Source organism: Macaca mulatta, chromosome 3 (assembly GCF_049350105.2).
Source record: "Macaca mulatta isolate MMU2019108-1 chromosome 3, T2T-MMU8v2.0, whole genome shotgun sequence".
Lineage (NCBI taxonomy): Eukaryota > Metazoa > Chordata > Mammalia > Primates > Cercopithecidae > Macaca > Macaca mulatta.
In genome coordinates, this window is record NC_133408.1 from 161,015,082 (window position 1) to 161,036,230 (window position 21,149).

General features: G+C 37.0%; 1 protein-coding gene across 8 annotated transcripts in view; it reads left to right on the forward strand.

The window, feature by feature from the left end:
* Positions 1-21,149, forward strand: part of CPED1 (cadherin like and PC-esterase domain containing 1) — a 311,005-nt gene that overhangs the window by 251,972 nt on the left and 37,884 nt on the right. For all 8 annotated transcript variants that reach the window (XM_077997209.1, XM_015134794.3, XM_015134793.3 and 5 more), the window contains one exon: positions 5,179-5,315. In XM_077997209.1, the coding sequence (XP_077853335.1) occupies positions 5,179-5,315 (137 nt within the window). The remainder of the gene's footprint in view (positions 1-5,178; positions 5,316-21,149) is intronic.

Here is a 21,149-nt window from a genome sequence, read left to right on the forward strand (position 1 = left end):
TTAAAATATATATGCATTTATATTTTACCTGATATTTTTCTTTTTATGTTTTATAATTGATAAAATATATAAATATAGGAATATATATAGAATATATATATTGCAGTGTACTCATTAATGCATCAAGGGTGCATGAGCAATATGCTTTTACTGATGGCTTACCTAGATCACAGGCTTCTCTAGAGAAGAGATTGTCCCTTATCCATCTTCCAATGTCTAATATATGATTTTAAAATGATTGCTGAACTAAAACCAAGATCCAACCTCCCTCCCATCCACAGAAGACTATGAGCAGCCAGGGCACAATCACGACAACCAACTGTTCCATCCTCAAGCTCCAAAAGGCCCAAAGACTCAAAAACTTAACAAGTGAGGCCGGGATAGCAGTCTGCAAGAATGTATTATTTGCTGCTAGAGATGATTTCCTTCCTTAGCAGCAGGATTCCCTCCTACTGAAAGAAGTTGTTATAGTGGACCAAATTGGGAGAAAGTTTATTTAGGAGCTCTGGATTTAGTTTTAATGGCCAAAAATAGACTAATTTGAAAATCTTATTTTAAAAGCACATTAGAGTTATTTGGCAAAACGAGATCTCTTTTTTTCGCTTTGCCTATGTATTGATCTCAAGATATCATTTTCAATAACATCAGCCATTAAACTTTTGAATGACTGTATTTTTTTAATTCTTAAATTGATTTCTATTTTTTAGGAAATAATTTAACTGTAAGATACAACCTATAATTAAATCTGTTGCTTAAGCAAAAAAAAATAATTATTCTAATTAGGAAAAATAAAAATTTCTACAGTGGTCATTGAATGAGAATCAACTTTAAGGAAAATATTTCAGATTGCATTTTATGATATGTAAACAATTAAAAATATTATCCTACCTTATTTTAGCAAGAAATTAGGACAACTTATACTTTAATACTAATATTGAAAATATAGATGGATTTTTTCTTCTTAAGTAAAAATGCTTTGTATTAGAACATTACAGAGTCAGAAATTAGTGCCAACATTTATATGATTTCCTGTCTCACCTCAACACTAAACCAGAGTTGACCTTTTTTCCTCCGTTGTATCATTCAATCTGACCCACTGAAATGGCTGAAATCTAACTTGCATTAAATATAGAGCTATAATTATAAATCAAATGACTTCTCCCAAAAGACAATTTCATTCCTCAGAATGTTGTTTCCTAAAACGTATGTCACACTTTACTTCAGAAATCACAGCTTTGATTCATTCAGTGTTCAAATATATAACATAGAATTTATGGTACTTTTTTGGACAATTTTAGCAAAGAGCTGGTATTATTTAAAATGTCAAGAGCACCAGTTTTGCAGATGTTATACAGATGCCTATTGCAAGCAGTATTTAACTCACAATAAATAAAAGGAATTGTTAACCAATGCAAAAATGCAGAGTGATGGCTGTATAAATATAGAGTAGTATGAACCACTGGGGCCAAGTTTTCAGAGATCCAATCAGGCTTCCTTTTTATGTGCATGCGATTTCATGCCCACAAACTAATTGCACCCATATTTGAATCTTTGTGCACGCAATTAGCCACTTGTTTCTTCATCCTTGGCAGCAAGTGGCCAAAGTGGGCCTCAGTTTGTGCAAAATTAGCTGTCAGCAAGGTTGAGGGGTGGAGTGTCTGGAGTAGGGGTGGGATGCATATGCTCTGAGATTCTGAGATCTGATGAAAACTTAGCCCTTCAAAAGATTATTAAATAGAATCTCATTAGCAGAGACACATTTATGCCCTCAACATATCATTATCCTATTAGAAAGAAAATTAACAATCTTTGCTTAAACATAGTCTCTGTCAACACAGGAACTCGCTAAATAAATTCAGCCTTTTAAAATAAATTCATTGTAACAATCAGTTTGTGAGTTTTCCTATAAGTGCTACCAAAGAGGCAGTGGGGCTGTATTTCATTTTCTGCTGATTATTTTGTGGTGACCTAGCCTAATATGATAAAAGGATAGGCAAATTGAAGACTCAGAGACCTCAGTTCTGGCTCTGTCATTAACAGCATGACCCCACTTCTGTTATTTAACTCTTCAGGCCTCAGAGTGCCTCTTCTGTTAAAAAAAAAAAAAAAAAGTGAGGGGGCAGCAAGAGAGAAAGGACACACCCTAAGTAAGGCCTCTTCTAACTCCATCCAACGTGATGCTACGAAGCCACTCAATGTGAACCTCTGTGAAGGAAAGACTATCATTTATCTAAGGAGATTTGCTTGAGAAATTCATCAACAAAGATTAAACTTTAGGCTGTGTCTACATCAAAGATGTGGAGGATGTTGTTTATTAATGACAAACCATGCTTGCCAGAACAGAATTAGAAAGCAAGATATATTCTGAATGAAAAAGAAATTATAAAAGAGAATTGGATGGAAAAATAAGCACTTTTGAGGAGGATAATCTTTATTTTGCTGTTCAAAAACCAGCATCTCTCCAAAATTTTCTGTGTTGTTTCTTTTAGCAGTACTGCCATTCTGTATAACCAGAAACTTCAGAAACATCTTTCACATAGCAGACCCTCTTTTTCTCCAATATATGCAGCCAGTTCTTCATTCTCATTCCCGTCAGGCCCATCTCTTCACTGTACCTAAAGTGTCACTCCTTCCACGTCTTCAAATCTTATCTGTCCCTAAACACCTGTTCACATTTTATTTCCTTCATGGACCCTTCTGGAACACTCTGACTTCCATGACTCTTTCTCTATTTTGAACAACTGTGGCTCTCTGAGAGTAGAGGTGGGAAAATATATAAAATATATATGTTGACTATTAGGGAATCAGGCACTAGGGCAGGTGTTACACATATTTTCCTTATAGAGAAGTAAATTTAATCATGAAAAGATTAAGTAATTTGTCCAATTTGAATAGTGGGTTTTAGCCTTGGCAGCATATTGGAATCACCAAAGAAGCATTAAAATATACTGATGCCTGAGCTCCATCCCCACTGATTGTGATTCAGTCAGTCTGGGGTACAATGTGGGCATGGGAATTTTTAAAAGCTTTCCACGTGACTCTCATATGTAGTCAATGTTGAGGTTCGCAGGGCCAGTTGGAGATAGAGCCCAGGTGTGTGTGGTCTCCAAAGCCCCAACTCTTTGACAACCACACAGACATTTTTACTCCATTATGTGTTGCTTGTTACGATGCTATAGTTATTATATTATGTATAAATTATAACCTTCTAACCTGATTATAAATTTTTGAGGTGTAGCATTATAGTTAAGAGCATGGACTCTGGAGCTGACTGCCCTGCTCAAATCCTAGTTCTACCACCTACTAACTAGAGGATCTCAGACAAGTTCCTGAGCCCTGGTTAAGGAGATGATAACAGGGTTGTTGATGTTTAAATATGTTGATAAATTAAAGTTTTTAGAATATTCCTAGCATTTGGGAGGTTCTGAAAAATGTTAACTGTTTTTTAAAACTTATTATGATATTTTAACACCAGTAATGCCTCACACTTCAACAGAGTATATACTTACTGTATTAAATCCTTCTAGAGAGTCATATGTATACAGAGACATAAAGGTTAATTTATCATTCCTGAAATTGCTTAGAAAGTACCTAGTAGATAGACATTTAATAAAGCAGTTTTCTGGAATTCTCATTACATGTAAAAATCAAAGAAAAGAAAAAAATTGTGGTAAGAAGAACAAATGAGTCTGCATTCCTTTTGAAGTTTTGTATTTCTCTTCCAGTTGACATTGTACCCCGCAAAGTTATTGTATATTTTCTTTCCGTTCCTGGAATTCATAATTTTCTCATCTCCTTTCCCTCTGATTTTCTTTTATCTCTTCCAGTTTCTCTCTCTTAATATACCTACACTTCTTTCTCTTTCTGTGCTCAATCAGTAAGAGCCATAAACTATATCCTCTTTCATATTTTATTATTTATAACTATTTCCACACACACAAACACATTCACAATTCTAACATCCCTGAAGTCATGAATATAAAATGCACTATATTCATCTCCCAAAAACAGAAATCCTTTCCACTAAACTTCATATAACACCAGATACCATTATTAGCAGTACCACTAATCAAAGCCAGAATGGACAAAGTTTTTAAATTTTTTTCTTTCTAACTCAAGAACTGAGTGATTTTTAGCCCCTCATTTTTGAAGGGTAAATATATACTAGTAACATAAGCAAGATATTTAGGGTAAGGAGAGTGATCATCAGAGACATCATTGTATACGTTCTCCAACAAGGAGAGAAATAACCACTCCATATTTGTTTATAAGATGTGCTATGTTCACACTTAATTCCTGAAAAGATGAACAAGGAAAAAAATTATATTTTTCTACCACATTATTAATGTATCCACTCACACTAAAAGCTGAAGTGTTTTGCATGAATGTTATTCTATCAATAAAACAGGAAAGATCTTAAATGCATAGAGAATATTCATTTATTTTATAAACATTTGCTAAAGCTTGGGACCTACTTTCTACCTGAACTCTGTTAGTAACAAAAGATAAATACAATATTGCAAATGTGTCTTAAATACATTACTCCATTACATCCTTACACCAATCATGTGAGAATAGTACACACCTCATCTAACAGATGAAGAAATTCAGGCAACAGCTAGGAAGAGGTGAAGAGATTCACACCAAAAAGGCCATCAATCAAATCAAAGAAAAATAACTAATCTTCAAAATAATAAATTATCATACTGAAGTAGTTCTCTTGTATCTTAAATCTCTTGAGAGCAGGGAATAGATCTATTATACTATTGGATGGAGAACCTATGCATGTGTTAGGCTAATAAATATTTGAGGCTAATTGCTAATTTGGGGGGCTCCCAATCTATTAATGCTTTGGTCCTACTTAAGTACTCAATGTACTGTTTAAAAATAGGCAATGACTGAGTAATACTTAGATTTTTAATAAGTATAAGGTTTCATGGAACAGAGCTCATACTTGATTTCAGCATGAAATGTGTTATTTCAGAACATTACTTAATGTTGCTATTCTATTTGGTTGGCAGGAAGCCATGCCTTCATTATTCCACTAGATTTAAAGGATAAGGATGGTCTTACTATAATTTCTGAAATGGTGTGCCATAGCTGAATTTTAAAGTTACTTACAAATTATAATTTCATCAGCAGAAACAGAACCAAAGAAAGTTTTGCCATCTATTCCAGGCCAGTGGATCGTGCCTTGCCTTAGTTGTTCAGACAACAGGACATGTGACTGGAGAGAAATAACCTGGCAGCCCCACAACTGCCAATATGGTGTCCTAACTAAGCCTCAACTCCAGCAGTGCCTGGGAGGAAGGAAGGTAGGTTCTGGATCTAGTGGGGGAAGCCTTTAATGTATGCCACCTGAAGTACTAAAAGTCATACAGTTGTATCTACTAGACCAATTCCTGCTGTCTCACAGCAGAGGAAAACTAACTGAATGCAATTTGGCTTTTTGAATCATGTATAGATGTTATCATAGAATAGCCTGAACAACTCCTGCTCCAAATGTTCAGTTTTCTCCAAGTAACTCTATTTGACAGATGGAGGATATTAAAGTCTTGTCCTATGCTGACCCGATTCCATGCTGTTTTCTCAGCACAAATTGGTAGGAGCTTGCCACGTCAACTGACAGTTGGCAGTTGAGAGCAGCTGGCCTTGTCAACTGCAGCTCTGGCAGGCACTGCTGTGAAAACAGACATCTGCAGCTCAGCACAGGAAATCAAAAGGTCCTGCATGCAAGATTCACTTCTAGAGCTTTCCAAGTGCATGGCATTGTTTTTACGCACTAACCTTACTGATCTTCTTTCACATTCCTGGGCAGGTCTCACATGGACCTCACTAGGCTGATTTTTCCTTTAGTGAGGCTTCTAAGCTGATTTCTGGGACATGCAGTGTCTTCTTGCTAGGCATGCTCTGACTAGGTAGAGTCTGGCAGAACTCTCGGATATGCAAAATGGGCACATAGACCGAGATGCTTGGTTAACATCAAGTAAGTAATCCTTAACCCGATTTTCAAAGTGCTTTTTATTAGATGGACATTTCCTTATACAGTTTGTAAGCTCTCACACATGAGCGAGACTGAGTTCAAAAGCTGATTTTTCACAAAGCTCTATTAAAACACATAGAAAAAAAGCACTGGGCAGAAGGTATGCCAATTTACTAGCAAATAGTTAAAGAAGAACAACAGGAGGTGAAGGACAGGATGGGAAGATGGACATCTTCTTCATGGTGATTTCAATATAGATGTTCCAATTTTCATGATTGAGAATATCTCTAAAGATCAATCGGCAGTGTTAGTTCCTTTTTTAAAAAAAAGAAGGCAAGAAAATCATTTAGAAATATTTTGCAGTGTTATTAATTGAGCATTGATTTTGTGCAAGAAACTGATTTCTTACACTTTAAATCCCTCCAGATTGTAAGCTTCATGAGAGCAGGGTCCACTGCCATAATCTCATTGTTGAGCTTCATTTTTGACACAGAATAGTAACTTAATATTTGTTGAGTAAATGAATAAATCAAAAATGTATTTATTCCTAATCACAGCTAAGGTAGACATTATCATATCTTTTTTCTGATTAAGATAATTAAAGCTCAGGGAGATTGAGTAATTCACTGATAATCATACATGTATGGGAGTGGCTACTCCACGAGCATTATTTATTTATTTTTTTAAGATGGAGTCTCGCACTGTCACCCAAGCTGGAGTGCAATGGCGCGATCTCAGCTCAATGCAACCTCTACCTCCCAGGTTCAAGTGAGTCTCCTGCCTCAGCCTCCCGAGTAGCTGGGATTACAGGCGCCCGCCACCATGCCTGGCTAATTTTTTGTATTTTTAGTAGAGATGGGGTTTCACTATGTTGGCCAGGCTGGCTTCGAACTCCTGACCTCAAGTGATCCACCCACCTCGGCCTCCCAAAGTGCTGGGATTACAGGTGTGAGCCACCGCGCCCAGCCCTCCACAGGCATTTTAAAGCATCAACTTGGATAATCCAGCCTCCATATCCTATAAATGTTGCACTGGGAGCAATGACAATAGCTGTTGCCATACAGCCAGACTTCTCTAAGCTCAGAATACCATTCTGACCTCAGAATTTAGAGTGTTCAGAAAAATTCCAAGAAACTGTCACAGTCTATTAACCTGAAAAGCAATAGATGTTCATTTAAGTTCATCACTAAATTCTGCGGTTTTGGGCATGACACGTCTTGTTTCTCAGGCTCATTTTCTTCATCTGTAAAATAACCCTCTGTGGTAGATTAATCAACTTTGTAAAAAGCTAAAGGCCCTCTTCCCTGTTTGTCTTAGCTCGAGCTGCTATAATAACATACAATAGACTGGGTGACTTAAACAACAGACATTTATTTCTTACAGTTCTGGAGGCTACGGAGTCCTAGATCAGGGTGCCATCATGGTCAGGTTCTAGGGATAGCCCTCTTCCTGGCTTCTGTTGACTGCCTTCTTGCTTTGTCATCACACAACAAAGAGAGAGAAAGAGTTTTAGTCTCTGAATCTTCTTATAAGGAAACAAATCCCTTCATGAAGCCTCTATCATTATGACCTTATCTAAACATGATGACCTCCTAGAGACCCCTGCCTCCTAATAGCATCACATTGGAGATTAGTATTTCAACATATGAATTTGGAGGAAACATAAACTTTCAGCCCACAACATTACCTTTACTAATTTCTAGGCTGATTATTAGTAACTCTACCAAGGAGTGGTTAAAAAAAAAAAAGATCGTTTTTCATACCTGTTAATGAGAGAGGGTGTTGCAAAGTTTGAAAATAGAAGTCCATGCTTAGATGAGACTTCAGAAGACCAGTTAGCTCACTGCACAGCAAAGGGGCTTATCTTTGTGACTCTCCTAGTTTGTAGGTGTTCTTCAGAACTTGCATGCTCAGAAACTCAAATTTGCCAGCACACTGCCAATAGGTCTAAATAGCCTGATGTATTTATCAAGGCACTAATTTATTGTATATGCAAAAGGGAAGCATTATCCATTTTTAACAGAGAAGTGACATAATCAGCACTAGAAAGGCCATGCCACAGCAGTATGGAGGCTCTCTATGGGTAATAAGAAATAGATGCTAGGAAGGCAGAGGCTGTGTAATGGGAAAATTCCAACATGCATAATTGAGGAGGCAAAGCAATTATAGACTATATCCAGAATAATCCCATTGATGTAAAAACCAATGCATACCTATAAACATGTTTACATACATAGAGAATTTCTTGAAGTCACAAACAGTTAAGAGTAATTTCATAGGTGGAGAGGAATAGGAGAGGGGTAGGATGCAAAATAAAAATACAGGATCCTGTGTTCATAATTTATTAAGAGTTTCAAGACAACAGTAGAACAAAAGGTGAACACGAGGGCCAGTGACATAGCCAAGAAATGCCTGAGAGAGATCAAAGTTTCAAGTAAACCAACATTTGGACATATCTTTGGAGAGAAAATGCAAAGAGCAGATGGCAACACAGATGCTAAGGCTGAGGAGAGAGGAGGCTGGTAACCCTGTCCAGGGTACCCAAACACTGGGGCTAGTTCCCAGGCCTGAATGGGTCCTGGGGAATGGGTGAGTGAAGGAACTGTGGGACTACCCACACTTGCTGTGGACCTCTGGATTCCTGGCTACAGGGGACCCAACATACCCTATGGACATTTGAGCTGACAGGGGAATCTGTCCAGAGAGTAGACATAAATGGTACCTGAACCAGTGCAGAAACAGGAGCCTTAGTGCACGACACATCTCTGGCGGAACCTGGCTATAGGCACCCATCCCCGCAAGGTTCCCTATCTCCATCCAAGAAATTTTAGCCCCAGCCTACTGCTTGGCCAGAAGAAAATGGGGTCAACTTCCCCATGGGACTGGGGCACATCTGTTCTGCAGGCCCTCCTCCACACCCTGCCTGGCTTCTCGCAGGAACATGTGCACAGCAGCCTCCACTGCACAGCTGGATGCTTTGCTCCACCTGATTATGTTCCTGATGGCCTGGGAGCACTTTAGATCCCCTAGCGCACGTGGAACCTAATTCCAAGGGTTCAAAGGATAAAGCCACTAGCTGATCATGGTGTCCCAGGCTGCAGTGTGCAGCTCAAGAGTGCTGAGCCAAGATCTGTGGCCAGCACTCAAGTGGAAAACAAACCCACACTCTCAGAGCACTAAGAGGGATGAGATGTGTGGTTTCATGGGCTGGAACAGGAGCAAGGCATGCCTCCCTCCACAGGACCAGCCTGGAAAGAACGTGGCCTATCTCCTTGCTGGAGCCTCTGTTCAGGGAGCCCCACAGCTTGGATCACCTAACAAAAGAAATGCAGACACAGTACCAGTGATTAAAGGGGGCTCCCAAAGGTGTAGGAGTAGAACTAATGAGAGGAAGTCACCTCTCTCTGCACTGTACTGCAAAGCATGGCTGGAAACTTGAGTAAATACAGAGGAGCCCTGTGGCTGAGTAAGGGCCAAACACACATTACTCTTACATGCCATCTACTGGATCATAGCCCAAACTGCCACACCAAAAAGAGTTTGCTAATATAGCACCCTGTGAAACAAACAAACAAACAAAAAAAGCATTAAGCCACAAATAAAGATGTTGTACAGAGCCTTTACCCTTTCAAAACATCCAGAAATAAAGCCAAGTGACTATACTCAACTCACACCATATTTAAAGGAACACTAACACTACCAAATAGGAAAGAATCAGCCCAAGAATTCTGGCAATTTAGAAACCAGAGTGTCCTCTTACCTCAAAATGAGTGCACTAGCTCCCCAGCAATGTTTCTTAATCAGTATAAAATGACTGAAATGATAGACATAGAATTCAGAATATGGATGTCAAAGAAACTCATCAAGATTCAATAGAAAGTTGAAACTCAATTCAAGAAATCCAGTAAAATAATCCAAGAGTTCAAAGATGAAATAGCCATTTTCAGAAAGATTCAAATTTAACTTCTAGACTTGAAAAAATTCACCGTAAGAATTTCATAATACAATCAGAAGTATTAATAGCAGAATAGACCAGGCTGAGGAAAGACTTTCCAAACTCAAAGACTGGTTCTTTGAATCAACTCAAACAAAAATAAAGAAAAAAGTATTTTAAAAAATTAAACAAAAACTCCAAGAAATATGTGATTGTATAAAGAGAACAAATCTGCAACTCATTGGCCTTCCTGAGAGGGGAGAGATAATAAACAACTTGGAAAATACATTTGATGATATAGTTCATGAAAATTTCCCTAATCTCATGAAAGAGGTTAACATGTGTATTCAAAAAATATGGAAAACTCCAGCTAGATACTCTATGAGACGACCATCCCCAAAGAACATTCTCATCAGATTCACTAAGGTCAATACAAAAGAAAAAATTTTAAAGGCAGCTAGAGTGAAGAGTCAAGTCCCATACAGAGGGAACCCCATTAGGTTGGCAGCAGACCTTTCAGCAGAAACCTTACAAGCCAGGGGAGATTAGGGGCCTATTTTCAGCATCCTTAAAGAAAAGAAATTCCAACCAAGAATTTTATATCCCACTAAAATAAACTTTATAAGGGAAGGAGAAATAAAATCATTCTCAGATAAGCATACACTGAGGGAATTTGTTTCAAATAGACCATGAGCATTATAAGAGGTCCTTAAGGGAGTACTGAACATGGAATTAAAAGATCGACACCTGCTACCACAAAAACACACTTAAGAACATAGCTCACTGGCATTATAAAGCAACTACACAATATAGTCTATATAACAACCAGCTAATAAAATGATGACAGGATCAAAATCTCACATATCAATACTAACCCTAAATGTAAATGGGCTAAATGACATATTTAAAATGCACAGAGTAGCACCAAGTAGCACTTGGGTACAAAGAGAAGACCCAACCATTTTCTGTCTTCAAGAGACCCATCTTGATGTAAGAATACACACAGGCTCAAAGTAAAGGGATGAAGAAAGGTACACCATACAAACAAAAAAGAGCAGGAGTTGCTATTTTATATCAGATACAATAGACTTTAAACCAATAAAAATTAAGAAGGACAAAGAAAGGCATTATATAATAATAAAGAGTAAATCCAACAAGGAGATTTAACTATCCTAAATATTTACATACCAAATATTGGAGCACCCAGGTTCATAAAACACGTTCTTGTTGGCCTATGAACAGATTTAGACACAATAATAGTGGGAGACTTTAACACCCCACTGACAGCATTAGACAGACCTCCAAGGCAGGAAACTAACAAAGAAACTCTGGACTTAAAATCAACACTTGACCAATTGGACCTAATAAGCATCTACAGAACACTCCACCCAACAACCACAGAATATATATTCTTCTCATCTACACATGGAACATATCCTAAGATTGACCACATGCTTGAACATAAAGCAAATCTCAATAGATTCCAAAAAAAAATTAAATCATGCAAAGCACATTCTCACACCACAGTACAATAAAAACAGAAATATCAAGAAAATATCTTAAACCTACCCAAATACATGGATATTAAACAACTTGCTCCTGAATAACTTTTGGAAGAAGAATGAAATTAAGGCATAAATTTAAAATTTGTTTGAAATTAATGAAAATAGGAACTGAATTACCAAAATGTCTGGAACACAACTAAAGTTGTGTTAAGAGGAATGTTTATAGCAGTAACCACCTTCATCAAAAAGTAAGAGAGATCTCAAATTAAAACTATAACTTTACACCTAAAGGAATTAGAAAACAGAGAGCAAACTAACCCAAAACCTAGCAGAAAAAACAAATAACTAATGTTAGAGAAGAACTGAACAAAATAGAGATGTAAAAATCCTTACAAAAGATCAATGAAAACAGAAGTGGATTCTTCAAAGAGATAAGTAAGATCGATAGACTGCTAACTACATTAACAACACGAAAAGAGAGATCCAAATAAGTACAATCATAAATGACAAAGATGATATTAGAACTGATTCCACAGAAATACAAAAGATCCTCAGAGAATAATACTATGAATAACTCTATGCGCAGAAATTAGAAAATCTAGAGGAAATGGATAAATTCCTGAAAACACACAAACTCCCAAAATTGAAAAGGAAGAGATCAAAATTTTGAATAGACCAATATTGAGCTCTGAAATTGAATCAGTAGTAAAAAAAAAAAAACCTACCAACCAAAACAAGACATGAACCAGATGGATTCACAGTCAAATTCTACCAGATGTACAAAAAAGAATTAGTACTAATGCTACTGAAACTATCCCAGAAAATCAAAGAGGAGGGATTCCTTCTTAACTCATTACATGAAGTTAGCATCAGCCTGATACCAAAATCTGGCAGAGACACATGAAAATAGAAAACTTTAGGCCAGTTTGCCTGATGAACATAGATGCAAAGATTCTCAACCAAATACTAGCAAACCGAATTCAGCAGCATATCAAAAAATTAATATACTACAACCAAGTAGACATTATTCCTGGGATGCAAGGCTGGTTCAATGTATGCAAATCAGTAAATGTGATTCACCACATAAACAGAATGAAAGCAAAAAGTCACATAATCATCTCAATACATATAGAAAAAGCTTCTTATAAAATTCAGCATTCCTTCATGATAAAAAACTCTCAACAGACTAGGCATCAATTGAAAGAAGATACTTAAAAATAATAAGAGCCATCTATGACAAACCCACAGCTAACATCATATGGAATGGGCAAAAACTGGCATTATTCCCCTTGAGGACTGAAACAAAACAAGTATACCTACTCTTACCACTCCTATTCAACATAGTACTGGAAGTTCTAGCCAGCGCAATCAGGAATGAGAAAGAAATAAATGGCATCAAAATAGGAAAAAATGTCAAACTATCTCTCTTTGTTAACGATATGATTCTACACCTAGAAAACCCTAGAGACTGCCAAAAGGCTCTTAGAACTAATAAACAATTTTAGTGAAGTTTTAGGATACAAGATCAATGTACAGAACTCAGTAGCATTTTTATACACCAATAATGTCCAGGCTGAGTCAAATCAAGAACGCAATCCCATTTACAATAGCCACAATGAAAATGAAATACCTGGGAATAGAGATAAGCAAGGTGGTGAAAGATCTCTATGAGGATGACTTCAAAATACTGCTGAAAAAATCAGAGATGACATAAATAAATGGAAAAACCTTACATGTTCATGGATTGGAATAATTAATATTGTTAAAATCACCATACTGCCCAAAGAAATTACAGATTCAGTGATCCTCCTATCAATCTGCCAATGTCACTTTTCATAGAATTGGGAAAAACTATTCTAACATTCATATGGGACCAAAAAAGAGCTCTAATAGTTAAAGCAATCCTAAGCAAAAAAACAAAGCTTATGCCAAAGATATAACTACCCAACTTCAAGCTATACTATAACGCTGCAGTAACCAAAACAACATGGTACTGACTGAAAACCAGACACATAGACAAATGGAAAAGAATAGAAAACTCAGAGATAAAGCTGCACATCTACAACCATCTAATCTTCAACAAGGCCAGTAAAAGCAAGCAATGATGATAGGCTCTTTATTCAATAAACGGTGCTGGGATAACTGGCTAGACATATGCAGAACAATGAAACCGGACCCTTATTTTTCACCATATACAAAAATTATTTCAAGATATATTAAAGATTTAAATGTAAGACCTCAAGCTATAAAAATCCTTTAAGAAAACAGCAATAAGATACCATTTCATACCAATGAGAATGGCTATTACTGAAAAGTCAAAAAACAACAGATGCTGGAGAGGCTGCAGAGCAAAAAGAACACTTATACACTATTGGTGGGAATGTAAATTAGTTCAGCCACTGTGGAAAGCAGTTTGGAGAATTCTCAAAGAACTTAAAACTGAGCTATCATTTGACCCAGCAATCCCATTACTGGATATATTTATTTATTTATTTATTTCCTTCCCGAAGGAAATAAATTGTTCTGCCAAAAAGACGCATGCACTCGTATGTTCATCACCACATTAGCAAAGACATGGAATCAACCTAGGTGCCCTTCAGTGGTGAACTGGATAAAGAAATGTGGTACATATATACATACCATGGAATACTACAGCCATAAAAAGAACAAAATCACATCCTTTGCAGAAACGTGAATGTAGCTGGAGGCCATAATTCTAAGCAAATTAACACAGGAACAGAAAATAAAATACTACATTTTCTCACTTGTAAGTGAGAGCTAAACATTAAGCACACGTGGACATAAAACATGGGAACAATAGATGCTACAGACTGCTGGGGACGAAGGGGAGGGGCCATAGGTGGAAAAATTACCTATTGGGTACTGTGCTCACTATCTGCATGACAAGGATCCATATCCCAAACCTCAGCATCATACAATATACTCATGCAGCAAACCTGCACACATACCCCCATATCTGCAATAAAAGTTGAAGTTTGGGGAAAAAAAGACAATAGAAGAGCAATGAACCAAGCATAGGACCCTTCAAAGCATGTGGCCCTGGAAGACCATCCAGGTCACATGCTCATGAAGCCAGCTTGGGTGGTAAAGCATAGTTGGTTAGGCATGAAGAGATATTTTTAAATATTTCTGTATGATTTTCATTTTTGCAATGTGTGAGCATTGTTTTCTTAATCTAAAAGTCTATATTTGAAAAGATTGTATAAATTAGAACCAAGGCAGAGGCAGTGGAAATGCAGAGGAGAGAGCCTGAGAAAGATATTTTTTTATTCAGAATCACAGGAGTTAGCCATAAACAGTCAGTTGCATAGACTCATATTCCACACAGCACAGAGATAATTGTGTAAACATTCACAAATACAACTATGACTAGCACTTATTTTAAGAAAGCTTCACTTATGAATAGGAGTAGGTGAGCAAAGGGTTTTCCCGGTACATCTATTTCTTACTTTCCATGAGAATAATAAAAATAAACAAAACCGTCCTGTAATTTTCTCTTTGGGAACATATTAAAGTGAATTGTCTCTCTCTGAAGAATTGAATTAAAAGGCAATGGAATTTGGCCAGGGCATTGAGAATTATTAGAAAGTTAGGCCTTCGAATAGTGTTCTGCTTTCTTTAGAATCTCCAAGTAGTAATTTCTCTCAGTTGAATTTCCTTATGTCATTATTGTGACCTTTTATATCTTTTTCCTACTGTTTTACATGGATGAATGCCAAGACTGTACTTGCAAATAGAAGCCCACCTGCCTATACGGAAGGAACAATACACAAATCAGTGGAGATCTGAAAAGATGTTCAAGCTTCTAGTAATTTTGACCAGGAATCTAACCACACTTAATGGCCTGTGAGCAGGATCATACTTTACATACCTCAGTCATTTGTCTTCATTGCAGCAACATGAACAGGGGGCTGATCTTGGGTGGAAAGTTGGAACAAGTTTTCCCCTCTGAACATTAGGTGAATATGGGACACTTTTGAACTTTAAATGTATCCAAACAATTTCATTTACAGGTTTATTTCACTTGTAGGTTTTTGTATATGTACATAGGTTTTGTGATATACAATTGTGTTGAATTAAAGGAGAATCAATTGAAAAAAAGGAAGCTATATATTCAATGATACTTTCACACATTTCTTTAAATAGATATCCACCTCTTTATAAATGCTGAATGGAACACAGAAATTATGAGAACATAATTTTGTAAACACAGGGTGAAATATGTAGGAAATAGTTTAGAAATATGAAAATCAAATTTACAACTGTAAAAACTTAGAAGCCTGACCTAACTGAATTAAACAAGCCTTTATTTTGTTTGTCAGTGGAAAACAGTTCAGAATTTCAACCAGTAATAAAATATCTGAGAGGGGAGTGCAATTAAGAAAGGGAAATATAAAAAGGCAATATTTACAAAAAGTACTTAAACTCAGCTGTTAAAACAGGGAATGTAACTTAAATGTAACTTAAATTTTTAAGTAATGTTTTCACGTTAAGTAGTGTCTTGGACTTAAAGGTGTTTAAATTTTCAAAGTGTGGCTAATTTATAATAATATGCTCTGACTAATATGTGAATTCCATTATGGTTATGTAATTCATTGTTGCCTGTGAGTTTCAGTAAATCAGTCAGATACAAGGAAAGAGTGCAACTCACTCTTACCAGGAAATGATGACTTACACATGATGCCCTCCTTCAGCATTCAATAAATACTACAACAGTCCAGACATAATGGCAATGTAGACAAATAATTTTGTTCCAAGCAGCTAGAAGAGCTATGCCTAGGTGATGTTATATAGTTGCTCGCTTCGGTCTTTTTTTTTTTTTTTCGCCAGACTTTATGTCTGAGAGTGATTTGCGTGTCAGTCTTTTATTTGTTTTTGACTGCAAACATCAATTTGCCTGCTCATCTACATCCAACTTAATTAAAATGCACAATTGGAAAACATTTATTGTAACCACATCACATTTCACAGAGGGATGCTTTGTTGAGCTAGATTTTCATCATGACCTAAATGTCATTAGCCGTCTGACCAGCCTCAGCTTTGTATTACAACTGAACCACCCCTTTCATCATTTAGAAATGCGTGTTTCTTAGGAGAAATCAGTGGTTTTCGACCTTAGGGCTCATTGGAATCACTGTAGAGCTTTCTAAATATATGCGTTATGCTTGGCTCTGGACTAGATGTAACAAATAAGACTCCTCCTCACCTCACTTTTATTTCCCGTATCAATAGCAATGTGAAAGCTCTCCGGTAAACAGGCATTACCTGGATTCATGGACAATTAGCTCTTACTGCACTCCTACATAACTTCCCCTTTGGGCAGATTCTAGTGGGTTCCTGTTAACTAGGCTCAGTCTTGTGTTGAAATCTACATGCACTTTATTAGATCCAGAGAAATGCTACCACTTCTGTAAATATTGATGATAAAACTGATGTGATGCAGGAGGAAAGAAAGGAAAAAGGAAAATGATTTTAAGTTTTTTCTTTTTCTTTTCTTATCTATTGATACTACATGTATCCAATTCTCTTCCTGCCACAACAGATCAGAAGACTTTGAGAAGCTAACTACCTTTGTATTGATTCAACCTAGATAGCCACCAAATTGCCTTTTATTTCTAACTTGTTTCTTTAACTATGTCCTGGTTACTTTTGGTAATGCTGGAGAAAAGAGGTTATGGATTAAAATATTTAAAAGTCTAAGTATTACCATTGTTAGTTCCCTTCAAGAAGAAACAAAATGAGATAAAAATCTTTTCATTGTACATTTAAATTAAAAGTTCCCAGAGTCTTGCTTGTATTGTTACCAATAAATGGTATTGGTAAGAAGTGATGTTTCTTGATAGTATTCGTCTCAGGAAACCAACTTCTCAAAATAAAAGACCTTTCAGGCATCACACAAATTAAAATTTCGCCTGTCACATACTTCCCACTTCTGCTAGTTCGTAGGTGGAAAAATCTGAACAGAGGGTTTAGTTTTTCCCCAGGAAGAATTAGCATGTAAGAGAACGTGGTAGAGAATAGCTAAGCATTCATCAAAGTCAGTTTCTCTTCTCCATGGCATACAACTTGACTATATTTCTCAGTGTCTCCTGACATTAGGTATTTGGCCATGAGACTGAGTTCTAACCAGTGGAATGTGATTAGCAATGATGTGGCCAGCTTCCAGGGCTGGCCCATAGAAAACCTGACAGCTTCTTTTTTCCTTCCTTCGGTTGGGTGTCAACGTCCAGAGAGTTCCTAGAAGCCATAATTGAAGACACAGTCCAGTCATCCTGGGACCCTAAATGACCTCCCTGCCCCACCCCTGTACATAAACCTGCCTTGAATCACCTGGACTATTTTTCTGAGAGAGAAATAAACTTTAATTTGGTTTGAGCTATTATAAGTTTTTTTGGGCTATCTGTTACAGTACTTAGCTTATCTCATCTAATACAGGGATTATGCAACTCAGAAACTGGAAATAAAAACAAAGATAATTAAACGATTTTATAATAAGCCTATTCATATAGTTTGGACGTTTGTTTCCTCCAAGTCTCATGTTGAAATGTGATCCTCAGTGTTGGAAGTGGGACCTGTTGGAAGTTATTTAGGTCATGGGGATGGATCCTTCATGAATACTTTGGTGCCTTCCGCACAGTAATTACTCACAGCAATTAGAGAGGTCTTGCTTGTTAGTTCACATGAAAGCTAGTTGTTTAAAAGAGCCCAGCATCTCTCCTGCTCCTTCTCTTGCCCTGTGATATGCCTCCTCCCTCTTCACCTTCTGCCATGAGTAAAAGCTTCCTGAGACCTCACCAGAAATCGAGCAGATGCTGGTGCCATGCTTGTATAGCCTGCAGAACTGTGAGCCAAATAAATCTTTTTTCTTCTTCATCAATTACCCAGTCTCAGGCATTCTTTTATAGTGATGCAAGACCGACTAATATAACAATTTAAAAACAAGCTCAAGTTTTTGTAGAGCCTAAGAATATTACCTCCTTTTAGTTCCTATGGTTCATGATGCTGTGAAAAAGAATGGGAAAATATCGACTCCTGTATACTTTGTGGTAGCTCACACTGCGTGCAGAGTCATGGGAGTAGAACAGATGCAAAACTCTTCTAAACATACCTTTGTGTTTAAAACCACATCACATTTTTTCTCTTTGCTTATCCAAAAAAGAAACAATACCATGCATGCTAATGTAAGGCAATAAGTTTCACAGGGGAGAGAAAGAATTATTTATAAATGGTATGTCTAGTCATAAACATTTGTTATGATAATCTAGGCCTTTTAAAACAGAAGTTGTTCCTCAAAACAAATAATCTGCAAAATTCCTTTTTAAAAATCTACCAAACTGAATGGCCTAAAAGATATAGAGATTGAATAGGAATCATATAACTGAAACGATTCACTCTTTAATTCCTGACAGTATTTTCTTTTTTTTATTATTTATTTATTTTTTTGTTGTTTTACTTTAAGTTCTATGGTACATGTGCACAACGTGCAGGTTTGTTACATATGTATACATGTGCCAGGTTAGTGTGCTGCACCCGTTAACTCGTTATTTACATTAGGTATATCTCCTAATGCTATCCCTCCCCCCTCTTCCCACCCCTGGCAGGCCCCAGTATGTGATGTTCCCCACCCCGTGTCCATGTGTTCTCATTGTTCAATTCCCACCTATGAGTGAGAACATGCAGTGTTTGGTTTTCTCTCCTTGCAATAGTTTGCCCAGAATGATGGTTTCCAGGTTCATCCATGTCCCTATAAAGGACATGAAGTCAATGAAGTCATCCTTTTTTATGGCTGCATAGTATTCCGTGGTGTATATGTGCCACATTTTCTTAATCCAGTCTATTATCGATAGACATTTGGGTTGGTTCCAAGTCTTTGCTATTGTGAATAGTGCCACAATAAACACACGTGTGCATGTGTCTTTATAGCAGCATGATTTATAATCCTTTGGGTATATACCCAGTAATGGGATGGCTGGGTCAAATGGTATTTCTAGTTCTAGATCCTTGAGGAATCGCCACACTGTCTTCCACAATGGTTGAACTAGTTTACAGTCCCACCAACAGCATAAAAGCATTCCTATTTCTCCACATCCTCACCAGCACCTGTTGTTTCCTGACTTTTTAATAATCGCCATTCTAACTGGTATGAGATGGTATCTCATTGTGGTTTTGATTTGCATTTCTCTGATGGCCAGTGATGATGAGCATTTTTTCCTGTGTTGGCTGAATAAATGTCTTCTTTTGAGAAGTGTCTGTTCATATCCTTTGCCCACTTTTTAATGGGGTTGTTTGATTTTTTCTTGTAAATTTGTTTAAGTTCTTTGTAGATTCTAGATATTAGCCCTTTGTCAGATGGGTAGATTGTAAAAATTTTCTCCCATTCTGTAAGTTGCCTGTTCACTCTGATGGTAGTTTCTTTTGCTGTGCAGAACCTCTTTGGTTTAATTAGATCCCATTTGTCAATTTTGGCTCTTGTTGCCATTGCTTTTGGTGTTTTAGTCATGAAGTCCTTGCCCATACCTATGGCCTGAATGGTACTGCCTAGGTTTTCTTCTGGGGTTTTTATGGTTTGGGGCCTAACATTTAAGTCTTTAATCCATCTTGAACTGATTTTTGTATAAGGTATAAGGAAGGGATCCAGTTTCAGATTTCTACAGATGGCTAGCCAGTTTTCCCAGCACCATTTATTAAATAGGGAATCCTTTCCCCATTTCTTGTTTTTCTCAGGTTTGTCAAAGATCAGATGGTTGTAGATGTGTGATTATTTCTGAGGGCACTATTCTGTTCCATTGGTCTATATCTCTGTTTTGGTACAGTACCATGCTGTTTTGGTTACTGTAGTCTTGTAGTATAGTTTGAAGTCAGGTAGCATGATGCCTCTAGCTTTGTTCTTTTTGCTTAGGATTATCTTGGCAATGTGGGCTCTTTTTTGATTCCATGTGAACTTTAAAGTAGTTTTTTCCAATTCTGTGAAGAAAGTTATTGGTAGCTTGATGGGGATGTCATTGAATCTATAAATTACCTTGGGTAGTATGGCCATTTTCACGATATTGATTCTTCCTATCCATGAGCATGGAATGTTCTTCCATTTGTCTGTGTCCTCTTTTATTTCACTGAGCAGTGGTTTGTAGTTCTCTTTGAAGAGGTCCTTCACATCCCTTGTAAGTTGGATTCCTAGGTATTTTATTCTCTTTGAAGCAATTGTGAATGTGAGTTCACTCATGATTTGGCTCTCTGTCTGTTATTGGTGTATAGGAATGCTTGTGAGTTTTGCACATTGATTTTGTATCCCAAGACTTTGCTGAACTTCCTTATCAGCTTAAGGAGATTTTGGGCAGTGGGGTTTTCTAAATATACAATCATGTCATCTGCAAACAGGGACAATTTGACTTCCTCTTTTCCTAATTGAATATCCTTTATTTCTTTCTCTTGCCTGATTGCCCTGGCCAGAACTTCCAACACTATGTTGAATAGGAGTGGTGAGAGAGGGCATCCCTGTCTTGTGCCAGTTTTCAAAGGGAATGCTTCCCGTTTTTGCCCATTCAGTATGATATTGGCTGTGGGTTTGTCATAAATAGCTCTTATTATTTTGAGATACATTCCATCAATACCTAGTTTATTGAGAGTTTTTAGCATGAAGTGCTGTTGAATTTTGTCAAAAGCCTTTTCTGCATCTATTGAGATAATCATGTGGTTTTTGTGTTTGGTT